This window comes from Callospermophilus lateralis, chromosome 17, assembly GCF_048772815.1.
Source record: "Callospermophilus lateralis isolate mCalLat2 chromosome 17, mCalLat2.hap1, whole genome shotgun sequence".
Taxonomy (NCBI): Eukaryota; Metazoa; Chordata; class Mammalia; order Rodentia; family Sciuridae; genus Callospermophilus; species Callospermophilus lateralis.
Window position 1 is genome coordinate 50,905,895 of NC_135321.1, and position 24,069 is coordinate 50,929,963.

At 38.5% G+C, this 24,069-nt stretch overlaps 1 protein-coding gene across 2 annotated transcripts in view; it reads right to left on the reverse strand.

Moving 5' to 3' along the window:
- Positions 1 to 2,083: 2,083 nt before the first annotated feature.
- Lpin2 (lipin 2) overlaps positions 2,084 to 24,069 on the reverse strand; it is a 76,790-nt gene continuing 54,804 nt past the window's right edge. For both annotated transcript variants that reach the window (XM_076836730.2, XM_076836729.2), the window contains 15 exons: positions 23,743 to 23,866; positions 22,475 to 22,820; positions 19,814 to 19,913; positions 16,245 to 16,432; positions 14,541 to 14,634; positions 14,052 to 14,121; positions 12,410 to 12,499; positions 11,392 to 11,474; positions 10,265 to 10,409; positions 9,792 to 9,940; positions 8,446 to 8,532; positions 7,598 to 7,750; positions 6,604 to 6,718; positions 5,866 to 5,969; positions 2,084 to 5,545 (listed from right to left, as the gene is read on the reverse strand). In XM_076836730.2, coding sequence (XP_076692845.1) covers positions 5,401 to 5,545; positions 5,866 to 5,969; positions 6,604 to 6,718; positions 7,598 to 7,750; positions 8,446 to 8,532; positions 9,792 to 9,940; positions 10,265 to 10,409; positions 11,392 to 11,474; positions 12,410 to 12,499; positions 14,052 to 14,121; positions 14,541 to 14,634; positions 16,245 to 16,432; positions 19,814 to 19,913; positions 22,475 to 22,820; positions 23,743 to 23,866 — 1,993 coding nt within the window. In that variant the 3' untranslated portion in view covers positions 2,084 to 5,400. The remainder of the gene's footprint in view (positions 5,546 to 5,865; positions 5,970 to 6,603; positions 6,719 to 7,597; positions 7,751 to 8,445; positions 8,533 to 9,791; positions 9,941 to 10,264; positions 10,410 to 11,391; positions 11,475 to 12,409; positions 12,500 to 14,051; positions 14,122 to 14,540; positions 14,635 to 16,244; positions 16,433 to 19,813; positions 19,914 to 22,474; positions 22,821 to 23,742; positions 23,867 to 24,069) is intronic.

Sequence of the window (24,069 nt, forward strand, 5' to 3'; positions counted from 1 at the left end):
TGGACTTTGTATTTGAAATTATTTCTAGGTTAACAACATTACTTAGCTTTCCCAATGACTACCATATTTTAAATAGTTTCCCACATATTATTTGCAGTTTGAAAGGGGTATCTGTGGTCAGAGACATGACTAAGTCCAGACCTATAGATCTGAAAATGGCTTTGCCCATATCTGTTTTCTAAACATTCATGTTTTTCTTATGCCTTCCTAAGATGGGAAGGAAAAAAGGACACATGCAAACTCCACTGGGTGTAGGATGTGACAGAACCACAATGGAGCTGGGCCTCTAAGCTTAGGGAAGGATGTCCGCTGACCCCTTACTTAAGGGACCTGGAGCTGTTCTGGGCAAACCATTTCCTTTATAATCAAATTCCCTGAGAGTGTGTGAATGTGTGTGTGTGTGGTTTTTTTTTTTTTTTTGGCTGGGGAAAGAACAGAACCCAGTACCTTATACATGCTAGGCAAGTGCTCTATCCTCTAACTCCCTGGCCTTCTAGTAATTTTTTTTTTTTTTTTAACTTAAGTTTTTGCCACCTGGAAATCAGTAATTACAAAACATGCCAATATACCAGTTCTTTGGTCCCTGTCCTGAGTTCTGTCACTGACAGGAAAAGAGATGACAGGGATGCTTTCTCCAATCTCACCCTCAAAGGTTAGGAAGTAACCCCCCATGCATCATTTTTCATGAAGGATGACTAATTACTTGTCTCCTTCAAGAAGGGTGACTGTGCTGTTCAGAATCTGTACCAGCTCAGAAATAATCACTTCCCTGAGTTTGTTAGCTTTGTGTGAAATAAGATTTCCTGTACCAAAAAATGCTCCCTCTCTTGATATTAGGGAACATATTTAACAGATTACTAATCCACTCTACCTTTGTAATTCAGAAAAGTTAGCTACCTTGTTCAATGCCCTAGCATTTGAACCAAAACAGTCTGGGCACATATGGTACACAGGGTCATGCATTCAAGTGGTCTAATTATTGCCCAAGAAGTCCTGTGGAATTCCAAGAAGAATTCAAGAGGTCTGGGAAAATGCAATAACGACAAGAAATTAACTGGTGTAACAGTCACACTGTTACATGATGATCCTCATGGTGCCAAGAAGAAATCAGTACTGCGGTTCTGCTACTGGACGGCCCACATTTTCAGCTTCAGGTAGATGCAGTCTGCAGCTGACATCCAACTGCTAACAGGCTCTTACAAAGCAACAGTAGCACAAAATGATATAATGCATGCCTACAAAGGAGTGATTATTAATTTCTGTGGGCCTCAGCTTCTTTATCTGTAAAATACTAAGGCTACTTTAACCCTTGCTGAGTAAAATGAGATCTCCAGACCAGCAATAAAGCTCGAATTGTTAGCTTGGGAGCTAACCAGAAATGCAGACTCAGAAATGCAGACTCTTGGTACCCTCAAACCTGTTGCACTTTAACAAGCTCTTAGGAGATTTCTGTACACATTATAATTTGAGATGCTGCAGTCTCTGAGTTCTTCATTTTCAGTCCCAAAGTATACCCTAAAGACTCATAGTTCTGTCACCCTGCCCTCTTATCATAGCAAAGAGGAATTAAATACCAAGTTTTTTGATACTTGAAAGCTCACTGATGGAGGGACCCGTGATCCAACATGTGTTGCCCTGCAGCAATCTGAGAGGATGAAAAGGATTTAATCTGTGGGATGTGGGCTTTTGGTCAAAGATTACTTTGACTCCCCCTGATCTAATGAAAACATCAGGATTGCTAAGTGGCAAATCCTGAGGAAGGGTTTAATGAAAGGTGGGGTGTTCAGGACTCTGAGTAGAACTCCTAGGGGACTCTAACGGGCTGATATGTCCACCAGCCAGACTACAAGAGAAATTACTTATGTATGAATGAATCACTTCCTGGCAGAACCTACAAAGCAAGAGAGGTTAGTTCCTATGAGTGTAGCTTCATTTCTGGAATCAGGTTTTAAAAATAAGCACATAGACGCATCGTCTAAGTGTCAGAAAAGATCAAAATGCTAATTTATGGAAATTATCAATTTCTGGCAAAAGTATAGAGAATATGATTTAACTGTCCCTTGAAAGAAAGAGTCAAATGCACTCAGAGTTTATGTTTGTTTATTGTTGTAACATTTTGTTTTGAACATCAAACACTGCACCAAAATATGAGCCATTCATCTTAAGACGTCTTTACCATAACTAAAGAGTACTGTATTGATGTTTACAATTAATTTCAGACAATTGAAAACTTATTAGTGATATTTCTAATAATCAAATACTTCATCACTGGCTGAACGTAATTATTAAATTAAAGAGCAGTTTCCCCTCCCTTTCTTACCCTCAAACCAAACCAAAAGTCATTTTCCACCTGGAAATAACATTTATTTTAACCAGTTTTAAATAAAACCCAGCATGCTCTAAAACATGGGAAAACGAGGTTTCCCAGAGTGAATATGATACTTGAAAAGATAAAGCTCCCTGGATGAATCGTTTTCACCAACTTGCAAAAAGAGAAAGTGCTTAATGTTTTTTCTAACCATTTCTTCTCTCAAAGGCCTTGCTTCACCTTCAAAGCAACTAGAAGGGCTGTGTGCAGGCCCACGGTCAAGTGGGCTGTTCAGGGCAGAAGCATGTTTCAGTCACTTAGTTACCTTTCCTCCTCAGTTGGTTTCCCTATGATTTTTAGCAGCTTTTGTTTTAGGACAAACTAGTAGGTTTCTTTTTCCAAATGAAAACTCTATGTAGATGTGTTTGAACACAGTGAAACATTACTGATTATGGCGCTAAGTGTGCATGCTCCAAGTCCACACATGTACCTCGCAGAGCCTGATGGAGAGCAGACATTAACTTCCACAGCAGTACAAGCTTTAACACATGATATCAGAGCAAACACTAAAGTTAGACTGAAGTGGGAAGAGGGAAAGGGGTCATGTCACCAATGGAGCAACTGACAAGAATGACTTAGAAGAGCCCAATCTCCCTACAGCTGTCCTTGTGACGTTGCTTGTCACTGAGCCAGCATGAGGTTGATGCTTCAACTCGCCATCCTAAGAGATTGTGTGCAAACACACTCAAGGGCATCTCTCTTTCACAGAAAGAACAAATGTCATTTGTACCAAATGGCAATGGATGTTCAGCACAAACTTAATATTTTCTTAACATTACAGCAATAGTAATCATCTACTTTCAGCAAAAGGGACTCCTTTAAACAAGGAAAAAGACTCACGGTCATTAGCCTACGTACCCACTGGATCAATCTGCAGCAACAAAGTCTAGGGCTAGTGGACATTGAGACAGAAGAACCAGCCACCCTCAACACAGGCTGGGAGATCCAGATACTAGGCTGGATCCTCTCAGAAGGCCTGTATATCCAAGGAGAAGAGCTTGTCAAGAAAAACAAACTAGTCAAAAATTGTGAAGGACAACCTAAAAAGAGGATGCATATTAAGATTTTCTGTACCACACATACGCAAAGAAGTCCTACTAAGCGCAGATTAAGCACATAAAGCTCTCATTCTTCCTCTAAATCAAAGGCAATTGAAAGGACACACTGGTGGCATCTATGGAAATAAGAAAACTGCTTGGATATTTTACTAAAATTTTAATTCACTAACTGGCAGAACTTCATATAAACATAACCTAGTTCTCTTAGTTATATATAAATAAACTCATTAGACAATTAGTCCTTAGCACTATTTAAAGGGGAGGTTTTGCACTGGAGAAAGCCTGTGTCATCTCTTCTCTAGGAATATGTGCCTCCAGAGTTTGCCACTGAGAACTGTGTTCAAGGGGTTTCAACAGTGCCTCCATACCCAACAGCACTAGGGAAAAAAGGCTGCAATCAGTAAGGGCCTTTCAACTCTCCAATCTGGAAAAATAATCACCCGTTTCTCCAACTCTAGATCAGTATTATTTTGGGTAAAGCAAACTAAAACAAGAGAAGTTCCCCGAGAAGATGACAGGGACACACAGGAGTTGGAAATGAAACTACCTAAAAGCATCTGCAGCTCCCCCTCAGCTCAGGATCCACTGCTTCCTGCATCTTCCTCAACGGAGGGCTCTGACCTGGGGCCATTTCAAGTCCCCTGAAAGCCCTGAACAGTTCTCTCGATGTTAACATCACAGTGACTGTCAACACTCAACTGATCACCAACACCAGAGGGGCTTCTGGCACACAATCCTTCCCTGCTGCTCTCTATTCCCACATTTGATACGAGCTCATTACAACCAGGCCAGTTCATGCAGTTGCCATGTATATTTTAGTGCAAATGCATGAGTATCTCTCTGTCCCCATGGGGTCTCAAAGGGTAGTCTCTGCACTTGCCAACCACATAAGTGCCCCAGCTGCCAGAGGAGTTAGAAAGCTGGTCTGGGGTCACTGAAGGGCTGATTGCTCAACAGGAGCTCCAAGACCCCTTTCTCACATGGTTTCTATAGAATTTAACATAGGGTTGTGATGACAAAGCCAAAACTACCAGCCAGTGGCCTTTACACAAGCTTCATTGTGCTTCCCTGACTAAATTGAAGCATGGAATTTTAGAAATCCTGTCCCAAAGCAAGATACCTAAAGCCCCATCTAAGCCAGGCAACAGGCACAAGGACAGAGAAAAGGGCTATCCCCAGGACCCACTGCAACTGTGTACTTGCATTTCTGTGTTGGTGTTCTTTGTTTTGAAACTCAAAATCCCACTATTATTCCAGACATCAAATATAAATCTATTCTTCAGCTATGTCTAAGAAATAACTTAAAGGCCTCTCACCATAGAGTAGTCACAGATAAGAAACTGATTATCCAAGGGGATTTTCTCCCCAGAAGTTCATGTTGGTGGGTCTGGGTTCAGTGGCTCTGGTGCATAAGCCCTGGGGGCCCACCCAACTTGGCACAGCGAGCAGCTATTCTGTTTCAGGGTGCAGAAATGGAGGAACCCAGAGGAAAGATGTGCACAGATAGTTTTACCCAGCATCACAACTGGATCTGTGGCAGTTCAGTGGACCGGACCCTCTGAAGAAAGCCCTGGTTATAGAGAGACAATCTCAACTGCTCGGTAGAAATTGTTAACACTTTACTTTGTGTAACGTTTTGGTCCATTCTTTAACTTCTGTTTTCTTCCTTTTAAGTTACGAAAATTGAAGGAGTGCCCAGTACACAACTCCGCAGGAAGTACGTGTGAAGGCCCATGTGTGACAGAGCACAAGGGCTTTAACTCAGGCTGAGCCCCTCTCTCCTCTTTCCGAGGGCTGAGCAATAGCCTAGGAAGGTGAAGGAGGGCGGCCGTGCCAGTTCCAGGGGCCCTGTCCCTGCTCTAGAAAGCAGGTGCCCCGCTGTCAGCCCTGGATCCTTGTCCACAGGATAGGTCACCTTCCCTGCTGTGAGGAGAGTGACTACACCTCCCCATTACCCCTACCACAGGTGCCACTTCAGGCCAGGTCATCCAGGTCCACATGAGGGATTGGGTCTCGCCAGTAGCAGAAGGAGCTGAACTCTGGGCACAAAAAGGCAGAATTCTGTTCTTTATCGAGAAGTGGGAACACATGCTCCACAAGCTCACTCAGCCTATGATACCTAGGAGAAGGGATTGGGGAAGAGATGCAGACTGTTACTTCAAAATCAAGATAAGGCACAGTGCATGGGCTGTAAAGCTGCTTATTCAGATTCTTCACATAGGCAGGTTCAGAGACAGGTCTCAGTCCCATCCCAGGGCACAGACTTCCTCTTACATATCTGGGTAGTCAGGAATCACTTAAACAGCTATTCTAGAGGAGAAAACACCCAGAGGAGGAACAGCTCTCTGATCCTCCAAGATAGGTCTAATTTCAGTTATATCTATTCCCAGCTGCAACTGTTGCTGTATGGTGCTGGCTGAGAATTAGGAATGCACTTACGATGATTTGTTTCCTTTGGTCCTTTCTTGGATTAATTCACCCTTAGGATTCACGGTGAATATTCTACAGTCTGGAACTCCAACTTGTGTGTAAGCATAAACATCCTGCAGAAGAAAACATGGAGAAGATGTTAGGAAAAGCTTCACTGGTTACTGTGAGTCAGAAACACTGCATGAATAGAAGACTTTACAGAAACATATGGTGCGGGGCAGTATAATTTTGCCTCTGAAATTGAGCTTTAGACAAATCCAAGCTAGTGTGTGGTGCCACCTGAGGGTATAGAGGGAATCAAGCAAACTTGGGCAGCGCCAAGGAGAAGCAAGGCCTTCAAGTGTAAGATAAATCCAGAAGTAACACCTTCGGTACATCTGAGATGTGGTGGCCCCAAAAGATAGGAAGCAGGTCAGGGAAGTATTAATAAAGGGTGGAGGGTTTACACTGTGGTTCTGGGGTAGATACAAGAACATGGCTTAAAATCATGAAGGTCAAGAGGCAGAGCTGCCTGGGGAAATGGAATTGAAGTTGCAGAAACAAAGAGTATTCCTGTATACAATTCTAGGACAGATCTATAAGTCCCTATAGGACCTCCTCAATTGCCATGGAAAGGTGGAAGAGATCCAGTGAAAATACTGAACAGAACAAACATTTCATTCTGCTTACAAAAATGGGTTGATAATTATGACAACGTAAATGATCTGAATTTAGCCTATGTCAGAATCTGGGTCCAGAGACACTTACGTTTGGACGGTTTCCAAAGGCAGCATAAAAGGGCTGCTTGGATGGGGCAAACAGGTTCTTAATATCATTGAGACATTCAATCTTGAACTTCTCTGGTTTCTTTTCTATTACTTCCCTAAGAACAAAAAATACAATCACCAAACTGAAAATGGCAGTTTTCCCTAATGTGTGTTCCTGAAAAGATTTTTTTTTTAAAGGAGAGAGAGAGAGAGAGAGAGAGAGAGAGAGAGAGAATTTTTTTTTTTTTTTAAAGAGAGAGAGAGGTAGAGAGAGAGAATTTTTAATATTTATTTTTTAGTTATCGGCGGGCACAACATCTTTCTTTGTATGTGGTGCTGAGGATCGAACCCAGGCCGCACGCATGCCAGGTGAGCGCGCTACTGCTTGAGCCACATCCCCAGCCCCGAGAGAGAGAATTTTTTAATATTTATTTTTCAGTTCTCGGTGGACACAACATCTTTGTTTGTATGTGGTGCTGAGGATCGAACCCGGGCCACACGCATGCCAGGTGAGAGCGCCACCGCCTGAGCCACATCCCCAGCCCCCTGAAAAGATTTTAATGCTCACAAAATCCTCACTTTTTCTTTTTTAAAATATATTTTTAGTTGTCAATGGACCTTTATTTTATTTATTTATATGTGGTACTGAGAATCGAACCCAGTAAGTGCTCTTCCACTGAGCTACGACACCACCCCCAAAACCCCCACTTGTTTAATCCTATGTAACTGGTACACTTCTTTTTCCTCTTTTGCCAGTCTAATCTTATGATTAAAAAAAAATCTGATGGGAGTTTAGGGTTGGAGAAAACTTTTCATTACAATATTTGACAGAGACTATGAGTCAGAACACTTTGAGGCAGCCAAAGAACAGAAATGCAGAAGCTCTGAAACAGACTGGTAACCTCTAAGAGCCCAATATCTGTTCTCACACATACTCTTCTGAGTCCCTGCCCACAAGCACACAGGGAAACCCAGAATTCTTGTTGGAGAGGTACCTGTGGAAAGCGGAGAACAAGCTGCTGGGGGACAACATCAGAGGACCCCGGGGCAAGATTGTGCCCTTGTCATTGACCCAGTGCAAGTAGCCACGGGTCATGTCAGCCATGCCAATGGCACGAGCGGAACAGTACAGAAACTTGTAGCCATTCCTGAAAATAAAAACAAAAACACATCCTTTGTAGTCCAGGTATTTTGGCAAAAGGAAAAAAAAAAAACAACTATTATTATTTTAATAGATGAAAATCAGATTTTTGAATTTAGCAAGAAACTAGTTAGAACTGTAATGATTTCACCTTTCCATGGAAAACACCAAGGGAATAATGGAGATATATTTGAATACAGATTATGCTAATATGTGACCACAGATTATGCTGAATTTAAAAGTACTGATATAATACACAGAGCATCTAATCCATGAGAGCCACACACAGAATGGACAAAAATCTTCAACTATCTTTAAAGTATCTGCTGTAAAGGAAAGACACAAAGAATCTTGTTTATAAGGACAACTTGTAGGATGCAAATCATTCTGAAAGAAGCAAAGTTACACATGGTAACTGACATTCATAATTTCATATTCTAGGTAAAAAATAATTATAGTTATGATGACATATACAGGTGGTCCCCAAAACGCATAGCATTGTGAGAATTAGCTGAGATAATACCTGTAAGTTGGTGCCAGGCACACACAGCTCAAGCGCCATAAACGGTGGCAGAGCAGAAATGCCTGGACCATAACATGATTTATTGTAGACTGATGATTTATGCTATTTTTATATAGTTCTTGAGCAAAGCAAACTTCTATCTCATTAGACTAGGATGACACATGGGAAGAGAAACTTACTCATTAATGGAATGATAGAGCTTTGCTATACCCTGATGAGTCCAGTCTTTACCTAGTTGTGGGAGAATCTGCCCCAAAGCATCAGACCTGAAAAGGGAGTATTAACAGAAAAAGGTATCAGGAATGCAACATATGAAAGCCAAGAATTTTCCATCTCATTTTCTCTTTGATCAGCAGCTAATTAATCCTGACTAGTGGAACAGGGAGGAGGATACTCTATAAAGCTGATTCACTATATATTTGCTAGGCAGACCCTCCAAAATCATGAGGTGCTTCTAAAAGTGGGGTCACATGAGAGCCAGATGTTCATTTTCAGAGATAATTTACAAGCACAAATCCTCTTTTTCTCCTTCTTAATATCCAGTTTTATTTAATTATTGGTACCAGGGGTTGAACCCAGGGGAGTGTTTAACCATTGAGCCACATACCCAACCCTTTTTATTTTTAAGACAGGGTTTCTCTAAGTTGCTTAGGGCTTTGCTAAGTTGCTATGGCTGGCTCTGAACTTGCAATCCTCCTGCCTCAGCCTTCTAAGCTGCTGGGACTATGGGGTTGCATCACCACACCTGGCTATTTTCTTTTTTCTTGCAGGGGTGGGTACCAGGAATTGAACTCAGGGGCAATCGGCCACTGAGCCACATCCCCAGCCCTATTTTGTATTTTATTTAGAGAGAGGGTGTCACTGAGCTGCTAAGCACCTTGCTGTTGCTGAGCTGGCTTTGAACTTGTGATTCTCCTGTCTCAGCCTCCTTAGCCGCTGGAATTACAGGTGTGTGCCACAGCACGTGGCCCAGCTATTTCCTTTTTTTAAATATATTTACTTTTTAGTTTTTTGGTGGACACAATATCTTTATTTTACTTTATGTGGTGTTGAGGTTTGAACCCAGTGCCTCATGAATGCTAGACGAGCACTCTACCACTGAGCCACAATCCCAGCCCCCAAAATTTGTAACTGAACATCTTTTTTTCCTTTTTTTTTTTTTGGTGGTACTGAGGATTGAACCCAGGGCCTTGTGCATGTGAGGCAAGCACTCTACCAACTGAGCTATATCTTCAGCCCTCCAGCTATTTTCTTTTAATGTATGAGTTTGAAGGCCAAATAACTACATCTTTCTAAAGTTATATTTGACATTCCATTTGTGTGGTTCCACCCATATTCTCCCTCCATAAAATGATTATGTGTGGATTACATTCAGGATCTCTTAGGAAATATGGCTTAAAAAAACTCTCCACTGGAGCTGAGGACTGAGAGCCCAAGGTGAAGGACCCCCCTCCCCCATGCACATTAACTGTTCCTCCCTGGGCATAGGGTTGCTCTCTGCTACCTACAATGGGCTTCAGCTTACTTGGTTATTGTTCCATCGATATCAGAAATGATGATCTTGTCATTCCAGTTCCACAGGTAAATGGTACCTGCACAACGGCAGGTACCTTGATACTGGGTTGTAATACTAAACACAATATCATTGGGGCCATCATGGAGCTTCAATTTTGCCTTTTATAAAAAATAAAAAGCACAAGAATAAAGAAAGTCAGTAGAAAACTCAGTTTGGAACAGTTTAAAAATCTATAAAGCAGTAACTGGCATTTCAGGATCCTAACAAATTCAAAGCAGGATGTCTGGTGTAGCACATAGCCCAGCCCAGAGCTTAGCATGCTCACAAGATGAACCAAGAAAGCCACTGCTTGAGTAGTGTTCTGGGTTTCCAAGGACTTCTCGAATACCCCATAAAACCAGGTAAACAGAAGTGAAGGACATCAAATTAAACAGTTACTAAGATAAGTCCTATTGGATTTGCACAGATCACAAGAGACTCACTATCTGGTCTGAGGAGAGTCGGAGAGACTTCTTATATGAAGTTGTGCTGCTGTGGCTCATGGTCTCTGTGGGGATGGGGTCCACTTTGATGGATTCTTCAAGTTCTTGTGACCCCTCATCACTGGATGTGTCATCCTCAGTTGGCCTATTTAACATCAAACTAGTTATGGAAGAGGCAGCAGGGGGAGTTTATTGATAAGAGCTTTTCAGTAGGACCAAGAAAATACAAATATCCTTAATCCTTTCTAGAGTTAGCAAGAGTTGTTTCTTCTTCCATCTTCCCAGTTTCTCTGAAATATGTACATCACTAATTGATAATGATAAGGACACCTTTCTCTTCCTTCTCATAACTGGCATGCAGTTACATTCTGACTTTCACATGTTACTTTCTGCTATATCCAGTAAAAGCTATCAGGTCTACCTATTCCTGCTGTAAAAGATGTGTATGTTTCAAAAGGAACAAATAAAAGATTGGTCCTGGGTTATACATTTTGGACACTGCTTAACCTGGGTTAAAAAAAATAGTAGTAAGAAATTTTATATACTCATTCAAAGAAGAGGGTAAAGAGTAAAATAAAACTCCTAGACTTAGACTGCTGGGTTAGAGAAGGGATTGAGGAGAGAACCTGGACCAAGGAAAGTAAACAGATGGAAAATATCAGAATAAGATACAGTGTGAGCAACTCTTCTCAGAGTCAGCTAACTCAAATGTCCAAAAGAAATGACAAAACATTCAAATCAACCCTTCAGATACTTTTTTATGTCTCCCTTTGGTGCCTACAGGAAGCAGGAAGAACAAGGTCACCAAGGGTAACACCTCTTATAATGCCTAGAATTCCTTCCAAAGTCTCATATTTCTCAGCACATAATATCATGGCTCTGTGACAGAGGCAAGGTATTTATAAAGTAGTAATGAATATATTTATTCCTCTAAGCCGATAACATTTTTCAGAAAAGCAGTTGTCATCTGCTGAGTGATGTTAGTGACCTACTTGATGTCATGTTCATCTACAAGAGAAAGATGTTTCTGACTAAAAATTACACAAAATTGCCACAATCAATTCCTAGGTAATGGTCAAATGAGCAGCCCGAGTGCTGTGAGTGAGAGGAAGAAGAGAGCACCCCACCTGGCACTGGCTGGCTCTTCAGTACTTGATGGTAGGTCACTGGTTGGCGGCACCTCGGACTTTCCCTCCTTAGCCTCTGGCAGCTAAAACAGAAAGATGATAATGGCAATGTGAAATATTTTCCCTATGAACAAACCAAAATTAATCAGCAGCCCTCTCTAAGAAAAAATAAACCTTCTGAATCTGCGACCCCACTACAGAGAAACAGATTTTCTCTACTTTGAGCTGAAGGACAAAAACCTGAGACAGAAGTCATGCACTGCCATGTAAAAAGCTGTCTCTAGAGAGCCAGAAGTAAAACCAAAAGCATTTTAAAAGGTGCCAAGTAACAAAATATAATGGTCCAAACTAGCTGTTGGGTCACTGGCAGACACACAGGAACTGAAGAACAGAAGTGACTGAAACTGGTTTTTAGAAATAGCTCAGCACCTACATGAGGAAGAGGTGGTTGGTGTGGACATGAACGAGGTTCAGGCAGAACTATCCTTGTAATATCTGAAGAACAACAGTTGAAAATCCCAGAACCCTGTTTATCAGACTTGGGGTAATAAAGACTTGATCTACTGCTTGTTTAGTGTGGTTCTCTGGACAAACCTATTCTTCTGATGCTTTTGTTAAAAGAGCAGATTCTGGTTATTTGCATGTGGAGTTGTGCAGAATAACCTTTTGCTTGTAACATGTGAAAACTAACTCAGGAAGTGGACCTTGGCTCTGGAGCCATACAAGGTCAGCCCAGGCTCCATCCCTTACCAGTGCCTTGACCTTATTTAACAACAGCACCTCTTTATGCTCAAGCTTCCTTAAAGTAAAGTGGCAATGCAAACATCTCTGGTGCTGAGCTGCAGCAAAGGCTGTAGGTAACATGGGCAAAGCACCTCATAGCACATTCATGCATTAACTGCTCAAAAATGGCAAAAGAACCTATGTAAGAGTACTTTCTTGTATGTGGTAAAGGTTTGTTGAACACATGATCCACTTTTTCTCAGCCCATGGAAATGATTACCGCTAGGTCTATTACCTGCTTAGTCATGCTTTCTCTCTTCCGCCAAAACCACCAGCGGCCAGATTTCTTTGGCATCTTGTCTTTAACCCAGGACTCAACAGTGGCCTGGAAATAATCAGTTTAGGTCAGCCTGGTCAATCTGTTGGTTGTAAAGCACCCGACTTATAAAATTGGCCTGCAAGACAGTGCCTTTTTCTGGAAGTAAGTGATGTTCTCCATACCTCCCAAACTCCTCTAGTATTTTTTATTTATTTATTTTTTAAGTTGAGGATGGACACAATACCTTTATTTATTTTTATGCAGTGCTGAGGATTGAACCCAGTGCCTCACATGTGTGAGGCAAGCGCACTAGCACTGGGCTACAATCCCAGCCCTCCTCTAGTGTGTGGTGGTGTTTTTTTTTTTTTTTTTTAATATTTATTTTTTAGTTGTAGTTGAACATAATACCTTTATTTTATTTACTTACTTTTACATGGTACTGAGGATTGAACCCAGGGCCTTGAGAGTACTAGGCGAGCGCTCTACCGCTGAGCCACAACCCCAGCCCTCTAGTGTTTTTAATACCCTTTAAAGATGAAAAAGGTCCAACTTTGGTGGCAGCAGGCTTTGTGGTGGGAGGCCTGGTGGTTTGGCTATGTAAGACTTTAGGCCAGCAGTTCTTTTTCATTAACTTTGGAACATATGAGGATATGAGGACTGACTAGGCTAATGATATCTTCATGGAGAACAGATTAAAAACAAATTTTGAGGTTCTAAATTAACAGGTGTCCCAGCCACAAGCTGACCCAACTACACACCAAACTGATCTTATGCTTTAGCTGGTCACCTCCCCTTCTTCTGAAAGCTGTTTCTTCCTGTATTAATGAGGGGAAGATTTTTCCCCCTCCTATTCATTTCATATTTTATTTATAATTAATAAAGTCTCTAAACTTTTATTTCCCTCCTGTGATGGGATCAAACCCAGGGCTTCCCACAGACTAGATAAGCATTCTACCACTAAGCTACATTGCCAACTCAGATCTCTGAACTTCAAATACACAATCAGAAACTGGCATAAATATCTAATTACGATGACAAAAAAGTGCAGCCCAGGTAATTTCCCAGATTTGGGGAAAAAGGTAATTTTGGTAGGCACATATAGCAATGTGGATCTTTTATTAGATTAATAAAACTTTGAACTGTATCTGTTCAGAAATATAAGTGTTAGAATTTGGATCTTTAATGCTGCCCTAGCTCATGTATTAGGCAAAACAGGGATTTTTAGAGTGAAATGATCAGATTATGAGAGCTATAGGCTCATTAATAAATTAATCCATATGATGAATTAATAATTTAAATGGAGTACTTGTGGTAACTGTAGGCACACGGGGTATGGTTGAAGGAAATAGGTCACTGAGTACCTGCCTTTGGACTTTGATCTGTCCCTGGCCCTTTCCTGTCTCTCTGCTTCCTGGCTCCAATGAGCAGAGCAGCACTCCTCCACCACACCATTACACCATGATGTTCAGCCTCACCACAGACCCAAAGCAATGGAGTTGGCTGAATATAAACTGAACCTCTGAAACTGAGCCCCAAATAAACTTTTCCTCCTCAAAGTTGTTCTCATTAGATTTTTGGTAATCAATGTTGGAGAAGTTCTCAAATGTAGATCACTCACCTTAGGCAAACTCTTCTGAAATACTTGCAGGCTAAGGATCATAGGAGCAGCCAAAGCCCAGTTATAGTAACTGTCAGAAACAAAAATTGTGCAAAACCATTACACAGAGTAAGATAGAGAAGCAAAGGAGGCTGGGAAGGTAGTGAGTAAGGGAGAGAGGAGTACAGAGAAGTAGAAATAACATATCAAACTGCTTATTCTTTAAAGATTATCAACTAAATTTTTCTCACATAAAAAGTATTTGCTTTAAGCCAAACTTCTATGAACAGAGAAGCAGTAAAATCTATGAAACAGAACAACAGTATTTCAATGTCTTATTTACAAGTAAATTTGAGGCTTAATTTTCACTTCAAAGTCATTGCCTATTGATTTGTTTATATAAGATGACAAACTTTATATCAAGAAAAATGGTGTCAGTTAAAAACAGTACTTATTTAAAAAAAAAATCTCATATGATGATGTTCAAAGCAAGAAAGCAAGGGTACTTACCGGTTATATATACGAATTACAAGATTAGGATTGTCTATAAGTCCAGGGTTTTCTGCAAATTCGTGATAAGTAATGATATGCTCCATGAATTTTTCTGCAATATAAAATAATAACTATCAATTTGGTTAAAGTGCATAAATCCATTAAGAAATTACGCAATCCTCTTGGCACTGTAAGAATTGCAGGCTAAAATAAGTCCTTAAAAAAAAAACTAATTTTTTTTAATATCAAAGGCAAAATGTCACTTTTTTTTTCCCTAAGAAGAAAATATAGTTTCTTTTTTATCCTCTCTCTCTTACCCCAGTTAAAAAAAAAAAAAAAGAAAAAGAAAATCCAGGAGAAAGACTTTTAGGAAAATAGATTAAGATGTGGATAGAGAGAGAAGGAAAGAAAGACAAGTATAAGCAAATAAACTATTAAAAAACTAAGTTCCATTCTCATCAGAGGGAAAACTTTACAGACAGGGAATTGCACAATTGGGGAATATTTTTATAGTTCTAAGTACATGCTATACTAGAAAATCAAAACATCTTTATAAATGCTTGAGAAAAAAAATCACATATTCAGAATTTGGCTCAGAATCTGTCAATAAATAAATCCCAAATTCTTACAGAATTGATGAAGATTTTTTCCTTGAATTTCTGTACCCTGTTCCTAAATCTGCACTCCAATAGAACCAGACTGACAGAAATTTCTTGTGTGGGTTATTCCTCCAGGTAATATGTGTATTATTTATTTTTACTTGCCATTTCTGCCTCCTCCAATAACAAACTCTACCAAACGAGCGGCATTTAAAACAAAAAAATTATATTTTATATAAATTTTATATTTTCCATCCCCTCTCACATAATTTAACTGAGGGTTTAAAAGAAATGGAGAAGAGACATAATTAGCATTTGGTGACTCTAAAAAGGAGAAACTTGAGGAAAACTTGATTCTAGGGCACTGGATACCCATTCTGACACATCACACCTTCAGTTCCTCTGAAGGGGAGAGAAAACAAAGACTAATGCTAAAATGATGATACAAATTCATGGGAAGAAAATATTTCCTTGGAGGAAAATCAATTATGAGCCTTTGGCCAAACTGAGAAAACATTAAGAGTTTGGTTTAAAAATGAAGGTAAAACCAAAAAGGCTAAAGAAAGTAGGACAAACCATGCAAGTGTTCCACCATACCTAGAGGCATCCATTCTCTGCTAAGATCTTTCCCTACTCTGAAGCAGACTTTACCTCACTGGCCATCTCTCAAGCCTGAGACAGAAAGTAAACCTTCTACTTTTTGCCATAAAGATTATTTACTCAGTGGATCACCAATTTTCTACAACTTCAGAGCCCTCATGTCTAAGTCCCATTGCTTTCCAGGAGGGATTCTGGGTCTCAGTCCCACAAACATTTGAATGATTTTACCGATGAGAAATATCAATGCAATGTGATCTGACCCAGGTCATTAGCAAACAGGGCACCCTGTGAACTTTCAGCTACTTATTTAGAGCCTTCAAGGTACACACCCTCACCAAAGCCACCCCACAAGAGGTACATTAAATGAGAGTCTAAGGACCTGACATTATAGGAAGACACTTAAGACTCACACAAGTTCACTGAAGAACTAAAAACACCCTGAAATGGCTAAAGGCAGATTTTAAATCAAGTGATGATCAGGCTTCTCTCTGAGGTGAAGATAGGGCATAACTGCCCAGTATACCTTTAGAAATTTCTCCATTTTCACTGAGGCCCCCACATAGCGAAAGGGTGACATCGGGCAAGTCCATGGCAGAATCTGAGAGGCACTCAGTGCCACTATCTGCAGCTGCACTTCCCACAGACTGTGGGGACTGGGAGCCAGAGAGTGTGTCAGACTCGGGCCACTGCCTGGAGCCAGGGTCCGTTTCACTGTGGCAGGTGAAAGAGAAGGTAAAATATTTGATTTATTACAATTTATGGTATTCTTTGCTTACTAAATGATTGTCGGGCTCAGATCAAACAACGTATTCCCTAAAAAGGAACAGATGAACAATTAGACATAGTTTTTCTTAGGCAATGTTTAGAATAATATCATAAATGATATTAGAGAGATTCTAAATAGTGATTCTGAGGAATTAACTGTGAATATAATAATATATCAATATATCAGAAAATCACTAGTCATTCACAATAATGCAAAATTTCAACTATAGCTTTTCTGATAATTAAAGGAGTAAAAGAGTTATAAGCATTTGTTAACATTTCCATGTTGAAAATGACAGGGTAGTTAAGAAAACTCTCATGTTTGGAGCCTTTTGATCAAGTTCCTAGAAAAAGCTATGGTACATACTGTATACACATCCTGTGAAAAATTACTGTAGTCTAAACTATACTCTCTTTAAAAAACAAGGCTTTTGGGGTAGGTTGTGGTTCAGTGGCAGAGTGTTTGCCTTGCACATGTGAGGCACTGAGTTCGATCGTCAGCACCATATAAAAATAAACAAAACAAAGACATTGTGTCCATGTATAACAAAAAAATATTTAAAAAACAAGGCTTTTAAAAATTCATCTATTACCTCAAAAAAAAAAAAAAAAAAAAAAAAAAAAGAAAAAAGAAAAAAAAAAGGAAAGAAAAGAATAAAGGAAGCAAGAATAAGGAAAAAGTCCTCAGGAGGCTAGACCCATCTTGAAAAAGAAATATATTAAGAAATAAACTAAAATTAAATTGTCCTTACAGTGGTGAGGGCCAAAGCTAAAGATGAGTTTATTCAATATTTTTATTTTTCTTGATGATAAGGCACAGAAGCCAGGTCCCAGAAGGTGACCATAATGGAAACCTTATATAATGGAGCATACATTTGAGAGAAAAGAACAAGGAAATGGTGTCTTACGTTTGTTAGTCATGAAAGCTGACGATTCTATACCTTTGAATAGGTATTTAATGTCACATTTGAGATATTATTCTAGAGTTTTCAAATTCATTTATTTTATTAAAAAACCACTATTTTTAACATGTGATTAAAAACATGATATCTGATGAAGTTATGTGATCTTTTAAGAAAACTTGAAGATGAACAGTAAATGGCAGTAGAGTGCAGATACGTTACTGATTGGGTGCAGTTTCAAAACTATTATTTTTTGCTTTTGAACTAATGAGAGACTCAGGTTTTGGAGAATTTCCCATTAATAGCAATATATATACTCACATCCCCCAAATTCAAATTAAATAGAGTGATAGAATGTTATAGAAATATATATACTCACATCCCCCAAATTCAAATTAAATAGAGTGATAGAATGTTATTAGAAATGATAAAAAGTCAAGCCTGCTGGCAAATAGTAATGCAGCAAAACCTGTGAATATGCTGGGGTGGAGTAACAAGGCCAACGTTCAGATGAAGAAAACAGACAGAAGATGGCTACATGTTCACCAATGGCTGTGCTGTCTTTTACTGTGCACATGTGGAGACTCCAGAAGCAGTCAGGTGTGGCTACATGGCCACATGACCAAGCTCTTGTTAGGTCCTCTCTCCATTCCCTGTCTGCTATCTATAAATATTGAACTCTGAGGTCCTGAGGGGATGACAAAAGAAGCCTGTGCTTCTAAATGCCTATGTGTAGGCCTCCCACCAAACACCAGCATTGGAATGTTATTACAAGAAGAAGAAATAAAATTCTACTGTGGCAAGTCTCTGAGATCTTGCACTTTATCAGTTACAGCAGATGGTGTCACCCAAACAGAAATGTTGACTCTCAACATCTAAAGACAGGAGGAATGTCATCTCACTCAGCATGCTGCCAAATCCACAGGATTCCTATGGATTAAAGTTTAGCTATAACTATAAATACTGGTTATTAAATAGTAAAGATAATTATAAAAAAATAACATATTAAAGGCTAACTATAAGTATTTATGACATGTTTCAAGAAATAATTAGTGCATAAACTAAGAACTTTACAGTGGCCCTAACAGTTAAGTTATAATAGTGTGGTACTAAGGTCTTATCATATTAGTTACTCTCCCTACTTTTAAAATGGAAAACTAAAAAATCTACTAAAGGAATACTAATATAACTAAATAACAAAGGATTGGGAAACAAAATGTTAACTCTAAGATAGCTTACATTTTAATTTTCCCACTATAAAAAAGAGAGCAGTTTCAGTTTTCTGACCTTAAAAAATCCATACTTCAAGTGAAGTAGGTAGATATTTTGAGACAAGTTTAGGGTACAGAGTTAGGAAGAAATTTTTAGAGCCTCCCACAAATATCTGTAAAAAATTTATATGATAATCCCATCTTTCTATTCCAAGTGAAAAAAATATGTTTTTTCAATAATTTACTTAAAAGTGTTTAATTATGTATATATTTGACTCAATAGATTCAAGGCATACTCTCTGTGGGAAAAAGTTGAGTTTTCTAACCACAGAGTAACATAATGAAATTCCTTTATGGATGAAATGAACTTGAGAAGACAATCCACATGTATCATATGTAAAATTCATGTTTGGGTTATTCTAAGGAGAAAATCATGAGGCTCTCAGAGGGCAGCTGTGTGACAAATGGTGGGAGCTACAGGAATGTGGAGAACCTGCAATGGGGTCTCACAATATTAGGCCTCACCAAAGAAAAGGCTTGGGAACTCAAGACTCTCCAAAGGAGTGAAGGCATTCTTTGTAAAATGTTTTCAGATAAAGAAGTATTATTAAAACAAACGATAAAGAACTTTTCCAAAGTATGATGAATTTGCAAATTTACACTGGTGACTATAAAGAGAAATAATCTGAAGTCTTATACTCATATGTAGGTTTGACTAGTATCTCTCTCTTATTGTATTAAACATGTTTTCTTTTTTAAAATATTTATATTTTAGCTGTAGTTGGGACACAATACCTTTATTTTACTTATTTAAATGTGGTGCTGAGGATCGAACCCAGGGAGTCACATATGCTAGGAGAGCACTCTACTGCTGAGCCACAACCCTAGCCCTTAAACATGTTCATAAATAGCTATTTATTAATTTCAAGTCGCTACAGTCAAAACAATATATTCACTATTTATGAATTTTCTAATTCATGAAACACTCCTACATGCTTGATTTTTTTTTTTTTTTTTTTTGATTGTGGTGCTAGGGAGTGAACTTGGAGCCTCATGCATACTAGGCAAGTACTCTGCCACTGAGCTACAATCCCAGTCCCTGAAACAATCAGATTTAGCTAATGCATAAGCATATTGCTCTTTCTGCTTAGATGAAATGATTACAATATTTCAGAGCTGTTTACCCCTAAGTACACATACTAAGCACATACTACCTTTTAGGGAAATAGAGAGCTGCAACTTCAGGTTCTAGAGCCTTTAAGTCATCGAGGTAAATATCATCAGGTCCCTGGTGCTGACTTCTCTTGTGGACACCTGTTTAAGAAAAATGTATCAGAGGTACAAATTTAGTTATTCTTAATTTAAAATTCTGTAAGAAAGTAAAAGGTCTGCAAGCAAACTGACCATAATTAGAATAGGGTTTTATTTTTAAGTGTCAACTGGTTAGTTCCACTTATGTTGATTCTCAACCATCCAAGTCAATGGAAGAGAAAGTTTGAGCTCTAAAATAAACATATATCATTTATTCATTCTTTCATTTGTTGTTATAGGAACAATCCTAGCCCCTAATAATTCACATTTAATGGGGAAGTTTTCAAACACATTCAGATAAGAACAAATGTGCCCAAACTTGAGGAAAATTACCTGCATGAGAACAAGGCCATTACTCTAAAATCATGAAAGGAAGTTTGCTGGGGATGGTATATTTACACAGTGCCCAAGTATCAACTCACATATTACCTTCTAACTGCAAAAGGACAAAAATCCTTTATGATTGATAGTATGGCAGATGATATGTTAAACAATGATTGCATTTAGCATCACATATAGTGGATTATCATGAAATATAGTATGAGGTACCCAATATATCTCATAAAGTAATCATCAATTTAAAACATACAAAAGAGGGCTGGGATGCAGGTCAGTAGGAAAACAAATAACCCTAATATAATTAAGCCTCAAGATTTATACTACTCATAATAGTGGCCACCAGCCACATGTGAGCACTTAAACTGTCACTAGTCTTGAGTCATGTAAAACATGTTTTAAGAAAGTATTATCTCAACTTCTAAAAATCATCTAAATTAATTTTATAAGTATAAAATTTTATAAGTATAAAAAATGCAAAATATTTTTATATTGATTACCTATTAAAATTTATAATATTTTAGATTTATTGCCTTAGGATGCACTGCTAAACAATTTCACTTGTTCATTAAAGTGGCCCTTGGGCTGGGGTTGTGGCTCAGAAGTAGAGCACTTGTAATGGTGCTGTTCTAAAATAAAAAAGATCAATGACATAAAAATCAAATGCAGTGAGTGAACCTTGATAGGATTTTTGTTTTGAAAAACATTCCACAGGCTAGATGTGGTGAGACATGCCTGTTATCCGAACTACTTGTGAGGCTAAGGAAGGAAGATCACAAATTTGAGACCAGCTTGGGCAATTTACTGAGACTCTGCCTAATGACACAGTTTTTAGACCACATGCATCATTAAGTGATGTGTAACTATATAATACTTTTCATAACAAAAAGCTGGGGGCGGGGAATGAGGCCAAAGAATTGTGGGAACCATTCAGTGTTCCTATCTCTGTCAGCTCCTATACTCTGTGCTCGGACTAGGGGGTCATTATCTCCTAGATTAGAACAAAGCATTCACCATGGAAGAAATGAATCTCTCTCCTTCACAATTTTTAGAATAAAACAGTTATGCTCTTTTGGTGAAAGTTAGGTACCAAGATAAGCCATCATCAGTTGGATGGACAGATATGGCCAAAAATAACCTTGATAGTCACATTCTTTCATTTTGGGTAACTTACTTCTAAAAGGCCTTGCAGATCCATACCTGTTTTGGATATTTATTAATGAGCTAACCTTTGGTGCTAATTCTTATTTTTTTTAAAGCTACAGTAGTAAGTATTGGATTATATATGACGATGTGTAATTTTAGGTGAAATTTTACTGCGCTAAAAATAGGACTTAATGGGGGCTGGGGTTGTTGCTCAGCATAGAGAGCTCGCCTAGCAAGGCAAGGCGCTGGGTTCAATCCTCAGCACCACGTAAAACTAAAATAAAGGTTTTGTGTCCAACCACAACTAAAAAAAGATTTTATATATATATTTCATAATAGGATTTAAGGCCAGTGTTCAGAGAATATGTATGTTCTGATCTTACTGTACGAAGTATCAATGGATAACTATACTTTTAAATAGTAAGGATGTTCTGATTTATTGAACTTAATACTCCAAAAGTGAGAGCTGCTGAGTCAAGAGTTTGACCCCATCCTTCTCTCTACCTGTTTTAGAGGAAAGAAAAGAAAAGCACTAATAATTTTTTAGCATATATTTTTTAACTTTATATCATTGCAAAAAAGTACTTAATTCAGCCTTAATGAAGATGTTTCAGATGAAATTCATTTTTCTGTTTTCCTTCTGTTTAAACATGTAATTGTTTAAGACTTCACTTTACTGGCATACCTACCCAATAATCAAATGCAACATGTTGAGAGTCCTAACAGACTCTTGGTCAGGGGGGAAAAAAAATCAGCTAAGAAATATTATTAAATTTTGGGAAATATAGACTCTTCAAAATGACAATGATACTATGATTGTATACATTAACTGATTTGAACTCATTATTTTCTAAAAGGCCAACTGAGTCAAGACAGGAGATCTAGTAAGGAAGTTAAGAGCCCTGCTACAATGGAATTTAGAGAGTAAAAGAGAAACCACAATAAATAATCAGGACAAAGCACATAACAGGTTCTGACTGGGGGCTGCGAATACAAGATCGCCATTACATATTATGTGAAACACTGAAATAATTATCCATCTAAACTCAGAGTACCCAATACCAAATTAAACAAATGATTACCTTTCTTCTTTGATGGTGAGTCTACTTTAGCCACTGGTTTCGGTTCTGAGGCAGTTTCCACTAAAGATGGGCTATGAAGGTGGTCTGCATCTAACATAGATGAAATCTGAGGAGTTGCAAGAGGAGGTTCAAGAAGTTCTGCAGGAGACGTCGCATCACTCATCTGCTTACACAAGGCTCTGGGTTTGGGTTTCACTATGGTACAGACAGTATCTTCAATGGAAGCATCTTTCTCTACTTCTCTTATGAGGCTATCCTCACTTGGAATTACCCGAAAATGGGTATTTTCTGATGGTGTAATTGTAGCTGTCCTAGGATGGTAGTCAGATCTTTCTCTTTTGCTGACCTAGAAAAGGTGAATTGTTTAAATATTAAACTAATTTCAAAGGTATCTGTTAAATCTAATTCTTATGCTAGTCAAAATATGTTCACTTTATAGCATGTTCATTAAATATATTATTTTGTGTGAAATAGTTAATAATTAAAAAGTGGTAAAACCAAATAATTGCAGTTTGTTCAATATCATGATGTTAGTAAACAAGCTGTATTATAATCATTCTATTATAAAGAATTAAACAACTGGAGAATATTGTGATAAAACAGAGGTAAAGAATATTTATTTTGAGGGAGACAACTTATAATACCAAATAAGAAGTTAACTCTGCTTGGACTATTTCAAGGTTCTGTTAAAACAATGTAAAGTGGGAAGTCAAATCCAAACTCAGTCACAAATATGAGCAAAATCTGTCTCTCTGAAAAACCTTAATTCAAAAGGAGGATCTAAACATTTTCCTCCCTCAAGAAATGTATCTTGGGTTGTGGCTCAGTGCTTGCCTAGCAAGTGTGAGGCGCTGGGTTCGATTCTCAGCACCACATACAAATAAATGAAATAAAGGTCCATCAGCAAGTTTTAAAAAAGAAATGTATCTTTCCATTTTTTCTTCTTTCATAATGTGTTGTCAAAAAAATTTAATAACCATACATGATAAATTTTCAGAGTGAAAATTTTAATTTCCTTTAGGTGCCTTTAAAACATCTTTAATTAACAATCAACATTATTGTCCACTAAATACAAACACAAAATACTGTTGGATTCCTTCTACTGCAATGCAAATGTTATGAAAAATGTTAACTTTGAATTTATTTTTATGACCACATGAGGGCACTACTGTCATTACATTCAGTGAGCTCAGTCAGAAATTGCTTCTTAGAGATGGAGGGACTAGTCTTTATCAGATATATCCCATAGGCAAGTTAAACACCAATACCTTAGTGGACTCTGGGAACCCGCCCCATGTCCATTCCATGTGAGATTCAGATCTGAGCAGGCTCTCGGCAGGTTTCACCTCCAGCTCTGAATCACTCTTAGGACATACTGCCTGGACATAGGTGCTACAAACACAAGAACAAAGAAAAGTGAAGCCTTCCATCTTGCTGAGCCTTACAGAGTAAAGGAAATATAAGTCGCAATATGCAATAACTCTGTATCCCACAGATATAAACATTCTTGAAGGAAGAATCAATTACTTATTCCCTTTGTGTTCTTTAATGATAAAAATGGGGCTGAGTCATAGCTCAGCGGCAGAGTGCTTGCC